We start from the raw sequence: 20419 nt of genomic DNA, 5'->3' as shown, positions 1-20419 counted from the left end.
TGCCAAAGCAACAGTCACTGAATTTGTGAACTACAAAATAGTATATCAGGATCCAATCCTGATAAGCAGAATGTAAATCCAAGATCTCTCAGATATGACTAGAGTTCTGTGTGATATATGTATCTTATTTTAGCCCAACAGACATTTCTTGAGCCTCTAGTGTAAGAAAGATAGTTCATAATCCAGGCTCCATCTCTTCTTGGCTTTGTAATCTTTGTTGTCCATACTGTTGGGAGACTACATTAGATTATATAAATCATCAGTTCTATAATTCTAGGCTTGTTAATTGCAGGAACTGAAATGGAAATTGAAATCTTTACTACAGAAGTTCAAACTATCTAAAATCATGTATTATAAAAAGAGATTCCACTCTTCAGTAACTTGGAGAAATGGTAACAGAACTTCTAAATTTGAAAATTATAAAATTATAAAGCCACCTATTTAAATGGTTCTGCATACACTTTAGTGTGGATATCCAGAAGTACTTCAAAAAAAGAATCGTGTCCAACTTTCTGTGACCCCATGGACTGCAGCCCACCAGGCTTCCCCGTCCTTCACTATCTTCCAGAGTCTGTTCAAACTCATGTCCATTGTGTTGGTGATGTCATCCAACCATCTCATCCTCTGTCATCCCCTTCTCCTCCTGCCCTTAATGTTTCCCAACATCAGGGTTTTTTTTACAATGAGTCAGGTCTTCCTATTAGGTGGTCAAAGTACTGGTGCTTCAGCATTAGTCCTTCCAGTGAATATTCAGGACTGATTTCTTTAGGATTGACTGGTTTGATCTCCTTGCAGTCCAAGGGACTCTCAAGAGTCTTCTCCAACACCACAATTCAAAAGCATCAATTCTTCAGCACTCAGCCTTCTTTATGGTTCAACTCTCACATCCATACATGACTACTGGAAAAACCATAGCTTTGACTATATGGACCTTTGTTGGCAAAGTAATGTCTCTGCTTTTTAATACACTGTCTAGGTTTGTCATAGCTTTTCTTCCAAGGAGCAAGTGTCTTTTAATTTCATGGCTGCAGTCACCATCCACAGTGATTTTGGAGCCCAAGAAAATAGTATCTTCTACTGTTGGTTGGAAAAAGTCTATTTGTTTTAACAACACCTTTGAGAATTTTGACTGGAAAGGGGAGGTTAAGTTTGTGTGCAGTTAGAGGCTTGGGGCGGTTTCTCTCATCTTGTATGTCTGCAGCCATGAAATTAAAAGACTACTGCTTCTTGGGAGGAAAGCTATGACAAATCTAGACAATGTATTAAAAAGCAAAGGCATCACTTTACCAACAGAAGTCCGTATTATCTGGCTATGGTCTTTCTAGTAGTCATGTACAGATGTGAGAGCTGGACAATAAAGAAGGCAGAATATGAAGAATTGATGCCTTTGAACTGTGGTGCTGAAAAGACTCTTGAGAGTCCCTTGGAAAGCAAGGAGATCAAACCAGTCAATCTTAAAGGAAATCAATCATGAATTGATTTGGAAGGACTGGAAGGACTGATGCTGAAGCTAAAGCTCTGATACTTTGGCCATCTGATGGGAACAGATGACTCATTGGAAAAGACCCCGATGCTGGACAAGATTGAAAGCAGAAGGAGAAGAGGTCAACAGAGGATGAGTTGGTCGAATGGCATCACCGACTCGATGGACATGAGTTTGAGCAAGCTCCAGGAAATGGTGAGGGACAGGGAAACTTGGCGTGCCACAGTCCATGGGCTTGCAATGAGTTGGACAAGATTTGGCGACTGAACAACAACAAAGAGCAAGTCAGCAGAGAGCCGTTGAGACATGAGACAGACGAGTTTCTTAGTGGAGCTCAAGTTGGTAAGAAGGACTAGGGATATAGAAGGGATGAGGGAGTTTACAGCCAATGAGAGTAGTTGATTATTATTATTACTACTACTACTACTCTACAACTATCATTGAAAGGAATAGGAGAAAGGATTGCTGAGCGACCCAAAGCGGTTAAAAAATGTCGTGGCGAAAGTAGAGGGAATTCCTATCAGATGAATTCTTTCTTGTCTTTGAAGTAACAGGTGACGCTACCTGCTGCGACTAAGCAGGGAGACGGTTGGTAAAGCTCAGCTCTTCACTGATCCTACCAACTCAATGCTGGGCTTTTGGTGGCCCTACCTTCTCTCGTTTTCTCAACGGAATAGCGCTTGATGTGGTTGATGATGAGAATTGTTGATGGAGCAGCCGACAGCGTAGGCGATAGGCCAGCCGAAACTACCACTCCCAAGATGCAGTGCGGCTCCTGGGAAGTACGAGGACTGGGAACGCCGCCGGCCCCGCCCTGCCTCTCGCTCCCATTGGACGAGCGCTCACATTCCCAGGGGGCCGCGCGCGGGCGGGGCGCTTTTTTGCGGAAGCCGGCGGCGTCAGCTCTAGCCTCCTCTGGGAACGGGTAGTCTGCGACCCGGTGCTGACCCGGCGGCTCTGTCCTGACGCGGCGAGTTCTCGCACGGTGCCCGGACAGGTAAAAGCAGCGGGGAGAACGGGGTGGAAGGCGGGGAGACGACGGCAGGGGGACCGCAGAGATGCCCACGGGAAGGTGGAATTAGGAGGCAATGCAAGGGTGACTAGGGCTTCTCTGGTGTCGACAGTTCGAATGGTCGGACAGGTCCACTTTGGGTGAAGTGCGTTTTATGCAGCCAAAAAGGCCTCGAGCGAAAGAGTCCGAATGCGTCACAAGTTGTTACAGAAGGGGAAAAAAAATGTTAAGTTTTCCCTCACTTTGTATTACACAAGACCCCTTTGTAGCTTTTGAATCTCTTGAGATTCTTGAATCTTCTAAAAACTCTCTACGCCCTAGTTTTGATGACGTCACTTTCTGCCTTACCTTCTACTTCTGGGTTTGTAACCCTCTGCGAGCCCTTCCTCAAAGGCCCAGTGTTGTCATTTCTTCTTCCTCAGTTCAAATAGGAACTCTCTCTCTCTGCCCAGACTTATTTCCTCAGCGTCAGACCTGTATGGTGACGTTCTTGTTATTACTATTGGCTGATATTTAACAAACCGAACGCATACTAGACTCTTGAGGAAATGCTTTACACCTCCCTCCTCCATAACCCTCACAGACAGTTATCTTTATGTTTTATGAATTGCTTTCAGCTACCTGTAACTTCATGGTCTCATCCTTGATCCCAGAGGATACTGTCATGTTTGGGACATTCTTTCACTTTGAATAACTGTGACTGAAAGCAGAGCCACTCATATGTTTTACAAACATTTATTGAACAGCTAATATGAGCTAGACGCTGTTCTAACTGCAGGGGATATAGCTGGTAATAAGATAGATCGCTACTCTCAGTAGCTTACATATTTGTGAGTGTGTGTGGAACGGGCAAACAGGAAGAATCAAGATGATGTTATATGGTGGTGGTGGTGAATGCAAAATAGAACAGGTATTTTTTACTTGACAGGGTAATTTCCTGTCTTGAGAAAGTGACAAGGATTAGGTTGGGTCTCAGAGCATCACCCCAAAAGAATGTTTGCAATACCAACAAGAATATTCTTGATCTGAGACCAGATTTCAGGATTTTCATAAACATATCTTCTTTTTCTCCCATATAAATGATTGTTCTTCATTCTTCTGTCTCTTCCAAGGTTATTGCATCACAATTGGTGATTTTCTGTCATTTGCTTATTTCCTCCCTGAGAAGAGTTGAGGACTGCATTACTCTCAGCTCAACTCATTTATCTTACTTAGGGAGATAGCTTGGTAATCAAATATTGTTCTTGCCAGGTCCTACTGGATATAAAGTTACCTATCATTTATGTGTGTGTATGAAAGTCACTCAGATGTGTCCAACTCTTTGTGACCCCATGGAGCCCACCAGGCTCCTCTGTCCATGGAATTCTCCAGGCAAGAATACTGGAGTGGGTAGCTATTCCCTTCTCCAGGGATCTTCCCACCCAGGGATTGAACCTGGGTCTCCAGCATTGCAGGCAGATTCTTTACCATCTGAGCCACCAGGGAAGCCCCCATAAAACCAAAAGATGCTCAGTGTTTATTAATTTATTAAATATTTGAAGGATTATTATATGTAAGGCACTGTGCTGGGTCTTGAGAACCTAGTGAGGATAAAATATACACTTTGATCTCTCTTCCAAGAAGAAATAATTGTATACTGAGGAAATTCCCAATATACAGTCTGACAGCTGCATTTTTTTTTCTTTTTTCATTGTCCAAGATGAGATAATCACAAGAAATCTTCTGAGCAGTTGTGTACATTCTTAGATTATTCACTCTTAAATTTTATTGCATTTATTTGTTTCTTTCTGTCTTCCATATTGTACTCTGGCTCCGTTGAGTATAGCTCTCCTTTCTCACTGGTTTTCATGCCTCCAATGTCTGCTATACTGAGTGCTTAGAACATGTGTTGAACTGAAATCAAAAGACAATAGAGCAAATACAAAGTACTTAATTTATGCAAGGCCTCGTTTTTATCCCTAAATCATCTCATTTGCCAAATGCTGACCATTCCATCTCATCCAGCTAGTTCATGAACCTTCTCTAGCATGTTCTCACTTCTATGCCTTCTCTTGTTCCATGCAGTGTGCTCAGTCACTTCAGTCGCATCCCACTATTCATGACCCCATGGACTAGCCCACCAGGCTCCTCTGTTCATGGGATTCTCCAGGCAAGAATACTGGGGTGTGTTGCCATACCCTCCTCTAGGGAATCTTCCCCACCTAGGGGTCGAATCCAGGCCTCTTGTGTCTCCTGTATTGGCAGGCAGGTTCTTTACCACTAGCACCACCTTCCTGAGCATCTTCCATGTCCCCCTGCATTTAATTTAATGGGCCAGTTTAACAGTATGGCACATGATACAAGGGTGGAAAATTTAATTTTCTTAACATATACTCTGTGAAACATCCTGCTAATAAACTGTTGTAAGGATTAAACATAATACATCTCCATGCAGTAATACAATTAATGATACGGAATGCTTTCTTTTGATTTAGCACTGGCCATTACCATGCACTATGTGGCAAGTTAACTTTTCCATTTCTTTGTTCTGTTTGAATAGTTGCACAACCTTTATTCATATATCACATTGTAATTACTTGGTTTCCACTTGATACAGACACCTTTCAGTATTATTTTCTGCTTAGCTTGAGATAGTTTATGTGTTAATGTTATTTTTCCACACTGTCATTTTCAGACTATCAGATAAAAGTCTCAGCTCTTGTAAATCGTTACTGCAAGAGATAAATTTTGTCTCTATAACAGATTTAAAAACACAGCAGGAATACAAGAGTGCTTGAGTCATGATTGTCATTATGATTTTAGGATGTGCCAACCTAATAGCAGCCAGACATGCTTCCAGTACATTAAAAATTAAGCACTGTTATTTTAGGGAATTTCTTGGCACCTATGCCTTTGTAATTCTAAACACAGCACTGAATTGTGCACCATCACTCATTTAATGGGTATACGTGTAGATAATCCAGGATACTTTATATATTTTTAATGTTATCAAAATAAAAATAACAGAATTTAAAAAATTCTCTGAACACATAGATTTGAGTGTGAGAAACAGCGACTGATCCTTTTTCAATACTCAGTTCTCTGAAAACAACTTCAACTTCCATTTGAAGATGCTTCCACTGAGGTAGAGCATTTATATTGTTGCTGTGCTATTTTGTTAGCATTTTTTAAAAATGCAAGCAGCCTCTTACTTACAAATTGATATAACCCAAAAATTCCTTTGTAAGATTTTTGAAACTCTGGATGCATTTTTTTCTATACATAAGGGTATTCATGACATTTCGCTTGTTGAGTCAACCAATTGCATCTTATATAACCTTTAATTTCATGGACTGAAAGACCTTCACCACAATTTCTAATAATTCCTCTATGAGAAAAAACTGCATTCAGAATTCTCACTTGGATTCCCCAATAGTATATCTTTTTTTTTGGGGGGGTAACCCCAGCAACTGAACCAAAAATGTTCTTTCCTTGGAACTTTCTAGGCAGAAGAAACAGGTCTTTTTAATTGGAGGTTGCCCTTCTGGTCCATTGTTCTAATGACATGCCACTAATATGATTAAGGAAAGGGATTAGATAGAGGTTTTTGAGAGGTCAGGGAGGCAAGTTGGGGTGATAATATGTAGAGGGGGGAGACTAGTAGTGATTTGGGAGGAATGGTGAGTTTCCAAGATGGGGGGTTGTTGTGTCCTCAAAAAACATGTGTTGAATCCTGACCCCTGCTACCAGTGAATGGGACCTTATTTGGAAATAGGGTCTTTGCAGATATAATTAAGATGTAAGTTAAGATGAGGTCATATTGGAGTAGGTGTCCTTATGAGAAGAGACACAGAGACTGCCATGTGAAGACATGGATGCAGCAAAGGACACCAAGGATTTCTGGCAAACCACCATAAACTAGGAAGAGACAGGGAAGGATTCCCCCCTACAGATTTTAGAGGGAATGTGCACCTGCCAATATCTTGATTTGGGGCTTCTGGCCTCCAGAACTATGAGACAATAAATTTCTGTTGCTTTCAACTTTGCATCTTTTGGTATTTTGTCACAGCAGCCCCAGGAAACTCATTCAGAATTCTTAGCAGAAATGTAGTGGAATAGGGTTAATGGCTGTGGGACTAACCAAGGAGTGAGTAAGAGAACAGGGAAGAACTGTGGTAAGACGACTTTCCTTTATATTCCATTATCTTTTTTTCTCTTCTCTCTATGGCTTAGAATTTAATTCTTTTTCTTCTTGACTATGATCTTATATAGCACTTATCATTTATCGGTCATTCACATACTCCTCATTATTAGCAGAACCATGTTTTCTGACTCCATAAGCAATATTCTTTGTACCATAGTTGTTTCCATTATCCCAGTATTCCTTTAGATATTACAGATTCTGTTGAAAGAGCATTGTAGTAGGGGTACAATCAAGTGAGACTTGATTATAGGTGTGAGTTTTAGCAATATAGGAGAGAATAAGAAATGCTTGTTAGTGACATCTGAGAGGAAAATAAAGTTTCTGTGGCTTTCTACCCAGTATGTAATAGTCAGGCATTTTTAAAATTGAGGACTTTTTAAATTGACTAAAATGCTGTATGCATAGCTTCCATAGCTATCCTTATATCCAACTATGTTCCTAGTTATATTCCAAATAATGTCATCCCCCTTCTAGGTGATTTGTATGCTTGTGCTTAGTTGCTTAGTCATGTCCGACTCTTTTGCGACCATATGGACTGTGACCTGCCAGGTTCCTCTGTCCATGGAATTTCCCAGGCAAGGATACTGCAGTGGGTTGCCATGTTCTTCCTTCAGGGGATCTTCCTGACCCAGGGATGGAACCCTTATCTCCTGTGTCTCCTGCATTACAGATGGATTCTTTACCTGCAGAGCCATTGGATCACACTTTATATAAACTTGAAGATTGCTGTCACATTCCATCTAAGTCTTTTTCATGTTTAATATTTCTAGTTCCTCTAGCCATTTTTCGGGTGATAACAGTCTCCAGGTCTCTCACCATACTTTGCACTTCTGTCTAGTCTTAATACACTGTCCCGGAATTGAACTCAGTATTACGCATGCGTTCTAACCAACACAGGGTATAATGGCAAGAGTACTTAAAGAGATCAAGACACTGTTACTTAATGTAATTTTAAGATTTCATAAGCATAAGCATTTTAAGCAATTACCTCATAACCCTTCATAAAGAACTTATGGTCCACTAAGACCCTAGATATTTTTGTATTGTTGCTAAACTCAGTTTTCTTCTTGAAGGCTGCTACTTTTTCATCTTTGTCTCAGGAACCATATGATTTGTGATCTCTGTTTCTCTTTTGTGTTTTTGTTCCACTCCACAGCATGTATCTTTGACGCTTGCCAATGGACTACTTCCTTGTAAAAATTCAGTGACTGCTTTACAGTCTTAATACTGTCTATCAGTGAACAGAGCTGGGAGGTGACACTTGTTCCTTCTTGAAGTTTTTTTTTCCCCTTTGGCTTCAAGATCACCACACTTTCCTGGCTTTCCTCTTACTTTCCTGGTTGGTCCTCCCCTGTCTTCTTTGTGGGTCTCTATTCATCTACCTTTGCCTCAACTATTTGGTATACCTTGGGTTTTGTCTTCGGTTTTTCCCTCAGCTTTAGTTATGCCTTTCGTTTTTTTCTGTATGCAATGTGTCTTCAGCAAAGAACCCATGTTTAATATAGCAGGTCTAGATGAGCTTATCTAGGGGTAAGAGAGTGCAGAACCAATCCCCATGGGAAGTCAGCATTTAGAGGTCAGCTAGCAGAGGAGGATTCAGCAGGGAGACAGAAGGAGCAGCCAGACCTGTAGGAGTGTTTCCAGAAGGAGGGTTATTTAGCTGTGTTGAGTACTCTTGAGAGATCAATTGAGGTGAGAATAGAGAAGTGAATACAGAATTTTGCTGTGTAGAGGCTGTCAGTGATCTTCACAGGCATGGTTTTCTAGAGTGTTGAGAGCAAAAGCCAGATTATAGGAAGCTGAAGAACTACAAGGAGATAGAGATGCAGTGTGTAAATGATTTTAAGAAATGGAGAAGTACCTGGAGCATGTTAGAGGATCAGATAAGGCTTTTTTAAAAAACATTAATTAATTTATTTTAATTAGAAGCTAATTGCTTTACAATATTGTAGTGGTTTTTGCCATACATTGACATGAATCAGCCATGGGTGTACATGTGTTCCCCATCCTGAATTCCCCTCCCACCTCCCTCCCCATCCCATCCCTCAGGGTCATCCCAGTGCACTGGCCCTGAGCACCCTGTCTCATGCATCAAACCTGGACTGGCGATCTATTTCACATATGATAATATACATGTTTCAGTGCTATTCTCTCAGATCATCCCACCCTCGCCTTCTCCCACAGAGTCCAAAAGTCTGTTCTTTACATCTGTGTCTCTTGCTGTCTTGCATATAGGGTCATCGTTACCATCTTTCTAAATTCCATATATATGTGTTAATATACTGTATTGGTGTTTTTCTTTCTGACTTACTTCACTCTGTATAATAGGCTCCAGTTTCATCCACCTCATTAGAACTGATTCAAATGCATTCTTTTTAATAGCTGAGTAATATTCCATTGTGTACCACAGCTTTCTTATCCATTCATCTGCTGATGGACGTCTGGGTTGCTTCCATGTCTTAGCCATTGTAAACAGTGCTGCAGTGAACATTGGGGTACACGTGTCTCTTTCAGTTTTGGTTTCCTCGGTGTGTATGCCCAGCAGTGGGATTGCTGGGTCGTATGGCAATTCTATTTCCAGTTTTTTAAGGAATCTCTACACGGTTCTCCATAGTGGCTGTACTAGTTTGCATTCCCACCAACAGTGTAAGAGCGTTCTCTTTTCTCCACACCCTCTCCAGCATTCATTGTTTGTAGACTTTTTGATAGCAGCCATTCTGACTGGCGTGAGATGGTACCTCATTATGGTTTTGATTTGCATTTCTCTGATAATGAGTGATGTTGAACATCTTTTCATGTGTTTGTTAGTCTTATTTGGAGAAATGTATGTTGAGGTCTTTGGCCCATTTTTTGATTGGGTCATTTATTTTTCTGGAATTGAGCTACAGGAGCTGGTTGTATATTTTTGAGATTAATTCTTTGTCAGTTGCTTCGTTTGCTATATTTTCTCCCTTTCTGAAGGCTGTATTTTCACCTTATAGTTTCCTTTGCTGTGTAAAACTTTTAAGTTTAATTAGGTCCCATTTGTTTATTTTTGCTTTTATTTCCATTACTCTGAGAAGTGGGTCATAGAGGATCCTGCTGTGATTTATGTCGGAGAGTGTTTTGCCTATGTTTTCCTCTAGGAGATTTATAGTTTCTGGTCTTACATTGAGATCTTTAATCAATTTTGAGTTTATTTTTGTGTATGGTGTTAGAAAGTGTTCTAGTTTCATTCTTTTACAAGTGGTTGACCCGTTTTGCCAGCACCACTTGTTAAAAGAGATTGTCTTTTCTCCACTGTATATTTTTGCCTGTCAAAAATAGGTTGTACATAGGTGCATGGATTTATCTCTGGGCTTTCTATTTTGTTCCATTGACTATATTTCTGTCTTTGTGCCAGTACCATACTGTCTTGATGACTGTAGCTTTTGTAGTATAGTCTGAGGTCAGGCAGGTTGATTCCTCCAGTTCCATTCTTCTTTCTCAAGATTGCTTTGGCTATTTGGGGTTTTTGTATTTCCATACAAATTGTGAAATTATTTGTTCTAGTTCTGTGAAAAATACTGTTGGTAGCTTGATAGGGATTGCATTGAATCTATAGTTTGCTTTGGGTAGTATATTCATTTTCACTATATTGATTCTTCTGATCCATGAACATGGTATATTTCTCCATCTATTTGTGTCATCTTTGATTTCTTTCATCAGTGTTTTATAGTTTTCTATATATAGGCCTTTGGTTTCTTTATGTAGATTTATTCCTGAGTATTTCATTCTTTTTGTTGCAGTGGTGAATGGAATTTTTCCTTAATTTCTCTTTCTGTTTTCTCAGTGTATAGGAATGCAAGGGATTTCTGTGTGTTAATTTTATATCCTGCAACTTTACTATATTCATTAAGCTTAGCTCTAGTAATTTTCTGGTGGTGTCTTTAGGGTTTTCTATGTAGAGGATCATGTCATCTGCAAACAGTGAGAGTTTTACTTCTTCTTTTCCAATCTGGATTCCTTTTATTTCTCTTTCTTCTCAGATTGCTGTGGCTAAAACTTCCAAAATTATGTTGAATAGTAGTGGTGAGAGTGGGCACCCTTGTCTTGTTCCTGACCTTAGAAGAAATGCTTTCATTTTTCACCATTGAGAATAATGTTTGCTGTGGGTTTATCATATATGGTTTTTATTATGTTGATGTATGTTCCTTCTGTGCTTGCTTTCTGGAGGGTTTTTATCATAAATGGATGTTGAATTTTGTCAAAGGCTTTCTCTGCATCTATTGAGATAATCATATGGTTTTTATCTTTCAATTTGTTAATGTGGTGTATCACATTGATTGATTTGTGAATATTGAAGAATCCTTGCATCCCTGGGATAAAGCCCACTTGGTCATGATGTATGATCTTTTTAAATATGTTGTTTCTGGATTCTGTTTGCTAGAATTTTATTGAGGATTTTTGCATGTATGTTCATCAGTGATATTGGCCTGTAGTTTTCTTTTTTTGTGGCATCTTTGTCTGGTTTTGGTATTAGGGTGATGGTGGCCTCAGAATGAGTTTGGAAGTTTACCTTCCTCTGCAGTTTTCTGGAAGAGTTTGAGTAGGATAGGTGTTAGCTCTTCTCTAAATTTTTGGTAGAATTCAGCTGTGAAGCTTTCTGATCCCAGGCTTTTCTTTGTTGGAAGATTTTTGATTCCAGTTTTGTTTTCTGTGTTTGTGATGGGTCTGTTAAGATTTTCTATTTCTTCCTGATTCAATTTTGGAAGGTTATACTTTTCTAAGAATTTGTCCATTTCTTCCAAGTTGTCCATTTATTGTCATATAGTTGCTGATAGTAGTCTCTTATGATCCTTTGTATTTCTGTGTTGTCTGTTGTGATTTCTCCATTTTCATTTCTAATTTTGTTGATTTTGATTCTTCTCCCTTTTTTTCTTGATGAGTCTGGCTAATGGTTTGTCTATTTTATTTATCTTCTCAAAGAACCAGCTTTTAGTTTTGTTGATTTTTGCTATAGTCTCCTTTGTTTCTTTTTCATTTATTTCTGCCCTAATTTTTTTGTTTGTTTTGTTTTTTTTTCCTTTATTTTTATTAGTTGGAGGCTAATTACTTTACAGTATTGTAGTGGTTTTTGCCATACATTGACATGAATCAGCCATGGATTTACATGTGTTCCCCATCCTGAACCCCCTCCCACCTCCCTCCCCATCCCATCCCTCTGGGTCATCCCAGTGCACCAGCCCTGAGCACTTGTCTCATGCATCCAACCTGGACTGGCAATCTGTTTCACACTTGATAATATACATGTTTCAATGCTATTCTCTCAGATCATCCCACCCTCACTTTCTCCCATGGAGTCCAATCAAAACCTCAGTGAGAAAAAAAAAAAAAAAACCAAAAAACCCCCTCAATGAGGTACCATTACATGCCAGTCAGAATGGCTGCTCTCTGAAAGTCTACAAACAATAAACACTGGAGAGGGTGTGGAGAAAAGGGAACCCTCTTACACTGTTGGTGGGAATGCAAACTAGTACAGCCACTATGGAGAACAGTGTGGAGATTCCTTAAAAAACTGGAAAAAGAACTGCCATATGACCCAGCAATCCCACTCCTGGGCATACACACCAAGGAAACCAGATCTGAAAGAGACACGTGTACCCCAATGTTCATCGCAGCACTGTTTATAGTAGCCAGGACATGGAAGCAACCTAGATGCCCATCAGCAGACGAACGGATAAGAAAGCTGTGGTACATATACACAATGGAATATTACTCAGCCATTAAAAAGAATACATTTGAATCAGTTCTAATGAGGTGGATGAAACTGGAGCCCATTATACAGAGTGAAGTAAGCCAGAAAGAAAAACACCAATACAGTATTCTGCCCTAATTTTTATGATTTCTTTCCTTCTACTAACCCTGGGGTTCTTCATTTCTTCTTTTTCTAGTTGCTTTAGGTGTAAAGTTAGGTTGTTTATTTGATTTTTCTCTTGTTTCTTGAGGTAAGCTTGTATTGCTATGAACCTTCCCCTTAGCATTGCCTTACTGAGTCCCTTAGGTTTTGGGTTGTTGTGTTTTCATTTTTGTTTGTTTCTATGCATATTTTGATTTCTTTTTTGATTTCTTCTGTGATTTGTTGGTTATTCAGAAGCATGTTGTTTAGCCTCCATATGTTTGTATTTTTAATAGTTTTTTTTTTCTGTAGTTGACATCTAATCTTACCACATTGTGATCAGAAAAGATGCTTGAAATGATTTCAATTTTTTTGAATTTACCAAGGCTAGATTTATGGCCCAGGATGTGATCTATCCTGGAGAATGTTCCGTGTGCACTTGAGAAAAAGGTGAAATTCATTGTTTTGGGGTGAAATGTCCTATAGATATCAATTAGGTCTAAGTGGTCCATTGGATCGTTTAAAGTTTGTGTTTCCTTGCTAATTTTCTGTTTAGTTGATCTATCCATAGATGTGAGTGGGGTATTAAAGTCTCCAACTACTATTGTATTACTGTTAATTTCCCCTTTCATACTTGTTAGCATTTGCCTTACATATTGCAGTGCTCCTATGTTGGGTGCATATATATTTATAATTGTTATATCTTCTTCTTGGATTGATCCTTTATCATTATGTAGTGTCCTTCTTTGTCTCTTTCCATGACTTTATTTCAAAGTCTATTTTATTTGATATGAGTATTGCTACTCCTGCTTTCTTTTGGTCTCCATTTGTGTGAAATATCTTTTTCCAGCCCTTCACTTTCAGTCTGTATGTGTCCCTTGTTTTGAGGTGGGTCTCTTGTAGACAGCATATATAGGGGTCTTGTTTTTGTATCCATTCAGTCAGTCTTTGTCTTTTGGTTGGGGCATTCAACCCATTTACATTTAGGGTAATTATTGATAAGTATGAATCCCATTGCTGTTTACTTTGTTGTTTTGGGTTTGAGTTTATAAACCTTTTCTGTGTTTCCTGTCTAGAGAAGATCCTTTAGCATTTGTTGAAGAGCTGGTTTGGTGGTGCTGAATTCTCTCAGCTTTTGCTTGTCTGTAAAGCTTTTGATTTCTCCTTCATATTTGAATGAGATCCTTGCTGGGTATAGTAATCTTGGTTGTAGGTTTTTCTCTTTCATCACTTTAAGTATATCCTGCCATTCCCTTCTGGCCTGAAGAGTTTCTATTGAAAGATCAGCTGTTATCCTTATGGGGATCCCCTTGTGTGTTATTTGTTGCTTTTCCCTTGCTGCTTTTAATATTTGTTCTTTGTGTTTGATTTTTGTTAGTTTGATTAATATGTGTCTTGGGGTGTTTTGCCTTGGGTTTATCCTGTTTGGGACTCTCTGGGTTTCTTGGACTGGGTGGCTATTTCCTTCCCCATTTTATGGAAGTTTTCAACTATTATCTCCTCATGGCTTTTCTTTTTGTCTTCTTCTTCTGGGACTTCTGTGATTCGAACGTTGGGGCGTTTAACATTGTCCCAGAGGTCTCTGAGGTTGTCCTCATTTCTTTTAATTCTTATTCCTTTTTTCCTCTATGCTTCATTTATTTCCATCATTCTATCTTCCACCTCACTTATTCTATCCTCTGCCTCAGTTATTCTACTGTTGGTTCCCTCCAGGTGGTTTTGACCTCAGTTTGCATTATTCATTATTGATCGACTCTTTTTTATTTCTTCTAGGTCCTTGTTAAACATTTCTTGCATCTTCTCAATCCTTGTCTCTAGTCTATTTATCTGTAACTCCATTTTGTTTTCAAGATTTTGGATCATCTTTACTATCATTATTCTGAATTCTTTTTCAGGTAGACTCCCTATCTCCTCCTCTTTTGTTTGGTTTGGTGGGCATTTATCATGTTCCTTTACCTGCTGAATATTTCTCTGCCTTTTCATTTTGTTTAGATTGCTGTGTTTGGGGTGGCCTTTCTGTAGGCTGGAAGTTTGTGGTTCCTCTTTATTGTGGAGGTTGCTCCCTGTGGGTGGGGTTGGACTAGTGGCTTGTCAAGGTTTCCTGGTTAGGGAAGCTTGTGTCTGTGTTCTGGTGGGTGGAGCTGGATCTCTTCTTTCTGGAGTGCAATGAAGTGTGTCCAGTAGTGAGTTTTGAGGTGTCTATGGGTTTGGTGTGACTTTTTGCCCCCTATGTATTAATGCTTAGGGTTATGTTCCTGCATTGCTGGAGAATTAGCATGGTATGTCTTGCTCTGGAACTTGTTGGCTCTTGGGTGGAGCTTGGTTTCAGTGTAGGTATGGAGGCTTTTGGATGAGCTCTTGTCTATTAATGTTCCCTGGAGTCAGGAGTTCTCTGGTGTTCTCAAGTTTTGGATTTAAGCCTCCTGCCTCTGGCTTTCAGTCTTATTCTTACAGTAGCCTCAAGACTTCTCCATCCATACAGCACTGATGATAAAACATCTAGGTTAATGGTGAAAAGATTTCTCCACAGTGGGGGACACCCAGAGAGATTCACAGAGTTACATGGAGAAGAGAAGAGGGATGAGGGAGATAGAGGTGACCAGGAGGAGAATAGGGGGAGTCAAAAGAGGAGAGAGCAATCTAGCCAGTAATCAATTCCCCATGTGCTCTCCACAGCCTGGAATACCCAAAGAGATTCACAGATTTAGGTAGAGAAGAGAAGGGGGAGGGAAGAGATAGAGGTGACCTGGGGGAGAAAAAGGAGAGTCAAAAGGGGAGAGAGCAATCAAGCCAGTAATCACACCCCTAAGTAAAAATGGGTACTGAAGATTAGATTCTTAAAGGTACAAAATTGATAACAAATACCAAAAAGCAAAGATTAAAAATCTAGAGTAGAGGTTAGACTCTCAAAAATACAATATTAAAAATACAAAACAAAAGCACAAAAACTATAAAAAATATATATGTGGAAATTTGCTTTAAAATAGAGTTTTTTTGCAAGGTAATAGTAGGTTATAAAAATGAAAATTAAGGGAGTAATAAAGAACTTAAAAATAAAAAATTTTTAAAAAGTTAAAACATGTTAATAGTAAAATATATCTAGGAATTTCTCTGGAGCTGTTGAGGGCAGTGTGGGGTCAATTCAGTTTCAGATAGTTCCTTGTTCCAGCTTATATTTCTTCTCAAGGTCTATAGGCCCCTTCCAATGCTTAGTCAGTGCTAACTACAGGGTTTTAATCTGTTGCACCTGTAACTTTTAGAGTGGCTCCCTGTTCTTTATTTTGGCATCTTCTGTCTGTCTGTAAGTCTCTTCATTGTCTTAATTTCCGCCCTGACAGAAGGAGGTGAAGGTGGTCACTTATTTAGGCTCACTTGTTCAGTTGTGTTGTGGGGAGGGAGGAACACTGCAAACAAATATCACTGGTGTGTGTGGGGAGTGCTCGCAGTGTATGGACCACACTGGGTTTGCCCCAGCTCACGATGGCCTGTGCTTTCCCAGTCTACACTGCTCAGGCTCCAGGTTGCTCTGCAGGGGAACTGTCCAAAGCAGGTCCTGTGTTTTGTGCCCTTCCCAGGTCCAAGCAGCTCAGGTGACCAGGTGCTTGGCGAGCGCACTGTCCCAGGTGGGCCGTGCATCTTAATCACCTCCCTGGTCCTGGCCACTTGGTTTCCCGGGTGCGCCGTGAGAGCACCATCTCAGGTGTGCTGTGTGTCTCCTCTGGGGAGCTGATCTCAGGCTGTGACCCTCCTGGCAGATGTCAACCGTCCAGGATCCCAGGAAGACGTGGTTAGCAACTGGGAGCCTGCTCACAGTTTGGTGGAGGATGCCGTCTCTGGGGCTGAGATTGCCCCTCGCCTTCTGGCTCTGGCTGTTGCACTCCTGCCTCTCTGCCTCTGGAGGGTGAGGGGCCGGTCCGCAGCCAGCTCTCTTTTGGTGATCATTCAGTCCTTTGTTCTGTGAGCTGGCCAGGCTGTGCCTTAGGTTAGAGCTTTTTGTGGGAAAGTTCTCTCTCTCTCTTTCTTTTTTATCCTCTCTCTGGCTATCCCATGGTTTGGGTTGCTATCTCACGTTAGCTCCCTCAGATTGCCCTCAGGGCATTCAGGCCCTGTCCTTACCCTAAGCAATGCAGCCGCACCTCCCTGTTCAGCCCCCGCTTGCTGATGGCAGACGTGAGCATCTGGGCTACTTCTTCCACTGGCAGTTGTAGTTAGGCTTGTATTCTGTGGGTTTTCTTTTTCTTTCTCCTGGTTATGTTGCCCTCTGAGATTCCAAAACTCCCCACAGACCTGCCAGTGAGAGGGTTTCCTGGTGTTTGGAAACTTCTCCTCCTTCACGACTCCCTCCCCAGGATGGGTCTCCATCCCTAACTCTTCTGTCTCTCTTTTTGTCTTTTATATTTTGTCCTACTCCTTTCAAAGAGAATGGACTGCCTTTCTGGGTGCCTGGTGTCCTCTGCCAGCGTTCAGAAGTTGTTTTGTGGAAGTTGCTCAGCATTCAAATGATCTTTTGATGAATTTGTGGGGGAGAAAAGTGGTCTCCCCATCCTATTCCTCCACCAGTTGAGGCTTTTAGAATCAAGGGATATAATGTATGAGCGAGTCATTTGGAAATTAAGACATGCTACTACATATGTGTTTGGAGAAACCCAGGAAGAAGATGGCTGAGAACACAACCCTGGAAACACTTTCATATAGAGAGTGAAATGAAGAGACCTCAAGAGGAGTTCAGCTCAAGAGACAGATGAGCACTTCTGTATAGTGTCCTTCTTACCAAGGACATTCCAAGAGGGAATCAGTGGATTCCCTCACCTCAATATAATTGCTGTGTTTCACAAAATGTGGTCCTGTGAATCACCTGCATCTAGACCGGGTTGGCTTAAATGTATAGTTCAGGGCCCTACCTCAGGCCTACTTGAATCAGAATTTCAGGAGATTATACCAGGGATTTGAAGTTTTAATAAGGGATTCTCACTCTGCCACCCAGGATGACTCTGGCTTATTGGATGAAATGGAACATGTTAACAAATAGCATTAGGTTGAAGAGTTAGTTGAAGAATAGGAAGACATTTGTTCATCCCTTTTATAAGTTTATGGCATTAAATAAGAGAAACCTGACTGTTCTATGGGGAAAGATAGTATAAATTCATAAACGTGAGGAAAATATGGGCAAACCTTTTTATTGAAGTATGCTTTATTGTGCTTCATGGATATTGCCTTTTTTTTTCAAAACAAATCAAAGGTTTGTAGCAACTCTGCATTGAACAGGTCTGTCAGCATCACTTTTCCAATGATATTTTGCACATTTCATGTTTCTGTGTAACATTTTAATAATTCTTGCAATATTTCAAAATTTTTCATTTTATTTGTTATGGTGATCTGTGATCAGTCATCTTTGATGTTACTACTATGACTTGCTGAAGGCTCAGATGATGGCTAGCATTTTTTAGCAATGAAGTGCTTTTAATTAAGATATGTACATTCTTTATTTAGACATAATGGTGTTGCACACTTAGTAGACTATAGCATATTATAAACATATCTTCTGTATACATTGGGAAAGCAGAACGTTCATATTACTTGTTTTATTGTTATATTTGCTTTATTGTGGTAGTCTAGAACTGAACCTCCAGTATCTCCGAGGTATTACTATAGTGTTAAACTCATGCTGTATTGTTTTTGAAATATTTTGTTTATAAAAGATCTTACAGAGACAAGTGCTCGGGCCTGGTGCACTGGGAAGACCCAGAGGGATCGGGTGGAGAGGGAGGTGGGAGGGGGGACCGGGATGGGGAATACATGTAAATCCATGGCTAATTCATTTCAATGTATGACAAAAACCACTGCAATGTTGTAAAGTAATTAGCCTCCAACTAAAATAAATGAAAAAAAAAAAAGAACAACAACAACAACAAAAAGATCTTACAATAATTTATAGAACCATTCCTCTCTTGTGGAAGATTTGGGTTATTTTCACTTTGTTTCTGTGATGGTTAATGCCTTCATAGTAGAGGCAGTATACAGTATAGAGATAAAATTGTGGGTTTTAGAATCATATTTCCTCAGTTTAAATCACAACTTTTGCCACTGTAATTTTAGTTCTGTAATTCTGGATAAATTATCTAAGTCATCTATCCTTAAGTTTCCTCATTTTACTATAAGTGTCATAATAGGGTATTAATTTAATTGATATAAGGATTAAATGAGTTAATAAATGTAAACTGCTCAATATTGTGCCTGGTATGTAGTAAATACTTAATAAATATGGGATATTATTGTTGATAATGCATGTATTTGTGAATCTAGACTCTAACTTTTATTGAACTGTTTCCCTAGGGTAAAATTTTCAAGATGAGATCACTCCATTAAAGGATGAAGATATCTTTCTGTCCCTTTTCCATCTATAGTCATTGCTTTTCAGGGGGTGATATCTGTGCTGTATAATTTGCAAATGCAACCTATCTATCAGTGTAACTGTGTGTGTATGTATGTATCATATGCATTGCATTGTATACACACACACATATACATAAAAGTATATATGTGTATCCATTTGATTTGTCTCTATATTTGAATGCACATCAGTGTGTTTTAGGCTTGTACAAGACTGTGACCTTGTTAAGTCTGTTCAATATTGTCTCCAGATGGGTGTTGGTAAATGATAGTAAGTTACTTTTGAAAGGTTATGTCAAAGAAATATTCTAAGTCTTATGTGTCTTTTTTTTTTTGATAGATTGAAGCCATGGCCATTCTTTTTGCTGTCGTTGCCAGGGGAACCACTATCCTTGCCAAACATGCTTGGTGTGGAGGCAACTTCCTGGAGGTGACAGAGCAGATTCTGGCTAAGATACCTTCTGAAAATAACAAACTAACGTACTCACACGGCAAGTGAGTTCTGCTCTGTGTGGGTAGTGGGTAAAAGAAGTGAATTTTATTATTATACTCAGAACAGTAGAAAACTAGAAAAGCAAGCTTCTCAGCAGATAATTTGAATAAGCTGACAGAACAATAATCTTTACCAGCTTAGAAAATGTCTGGTTCTATTAATTTTAAATTTAACTAAAAATTACTTTATTCTGTCACCTAAGTGATATTCGTATTTTAAAGAACAATATGGAAATGTTAGATGTAAAAGTGACTCTGCTATAGAGCTCTAGGGTATGTAAAACTTGATATAGTTATGATAAATAATAATTATTTGTTCATTCTTTCTGTAAATATTTACTGAGCACTTGACTGTCACCAGACACTTTGGTGGTGCTGGAGATACAAGAAATTACTCAGTATTTGTCCTCGTTGTTTAAAGGAGGTTATAGTTTAATGAAGGAGATGGTCAAATTCATAGATAATTATAGTAGAGAGTAGAAGGTAATGGGTAGGGGGGTGGTATTCCAGGTAGAAGGAATAGCTGATAGAAAAGTATGGAGACATGAGCTCATAGTGCATATTTAGCGAACTTTGAGTGATTCTCTGTGACTGGTGCCCAACGTCATGAAAATAAAGCTAGAGAGATTGACAGAAGAGAAGTCCTATAGGGCCTCATAGGCCATGTTAAGGGGTTGTACATTACACAATGGGCAATGGGAAGGCATTGAACATTTCCAGCTGGGGTGTGACATGGTAAGATTTTGCTTTAGAAAGATCACTGTTGTGGCTGGTTGGAGAATGAATTGAAGGGGGCATAGGTGGAAAATCTTAGTAATCATAAATATTGCCTCAGCCTTCCTCCTTAATACTTAAAAAATCTTTTGCTACCTAACTCATCCTAATTTCCTTAGACCCTATCTCAGGAGGAGGTCCTTGCTGGTTTCCAGAACTAACTCCTTGTATCATGTAGGATTTAGTGTAAGCTACTGCAACAGAGAGATCCTAAAAGACAGTGTTAAT

General features: G+C 39.7%; 1 protein-coding gene across 1 annotated transcript in view; it reads left to right on the top strand.

The window, feature by feature from the left end:
• The first annotated feature begins 2395 nt into the window (after positions 1-2395).
• Positions 2396-20419, top strand: part of VAMP7 (vesicle associated membrane protein 7) — a 74409-nt gene continuing 56385 nt past the window's right edge. The window contains 2 exon segments of the mRNA XM_070462880.1: positions 2396-2480; positions 19266-19420. Of these exon segments, the coding sequence (XP_070318981.1) occupies positions 19275-19420 (146 nt within the window). The 5' untranslated portion in view covers positions 2396-2480; positions 19266-19274.

Source organism: Odocoileus virginianus, unplaced genomic scaffold (genome assembly GCF_023699985.2).
Source record: "Odocoileus virginianus isolate 20LAN1187 ecotype Illinois unplaced genomic scaffold, Ovbor_1.2 Unplaced_Scaffold_16, whole genome shotgun sequence".
In the NCBI taxonomy this organism is placed as follows: domain Eukaryota; kingdom Metazoa; phylum Chordata; class Mammalia; order Artiodactyla; family Cervidae; genus Odocoileus; species Odocoileus virginianus.
Note: the sequence above shows the minus strand (reverse complement) of the source record. Positions and strands in the feature narration are given on the sequence as shown.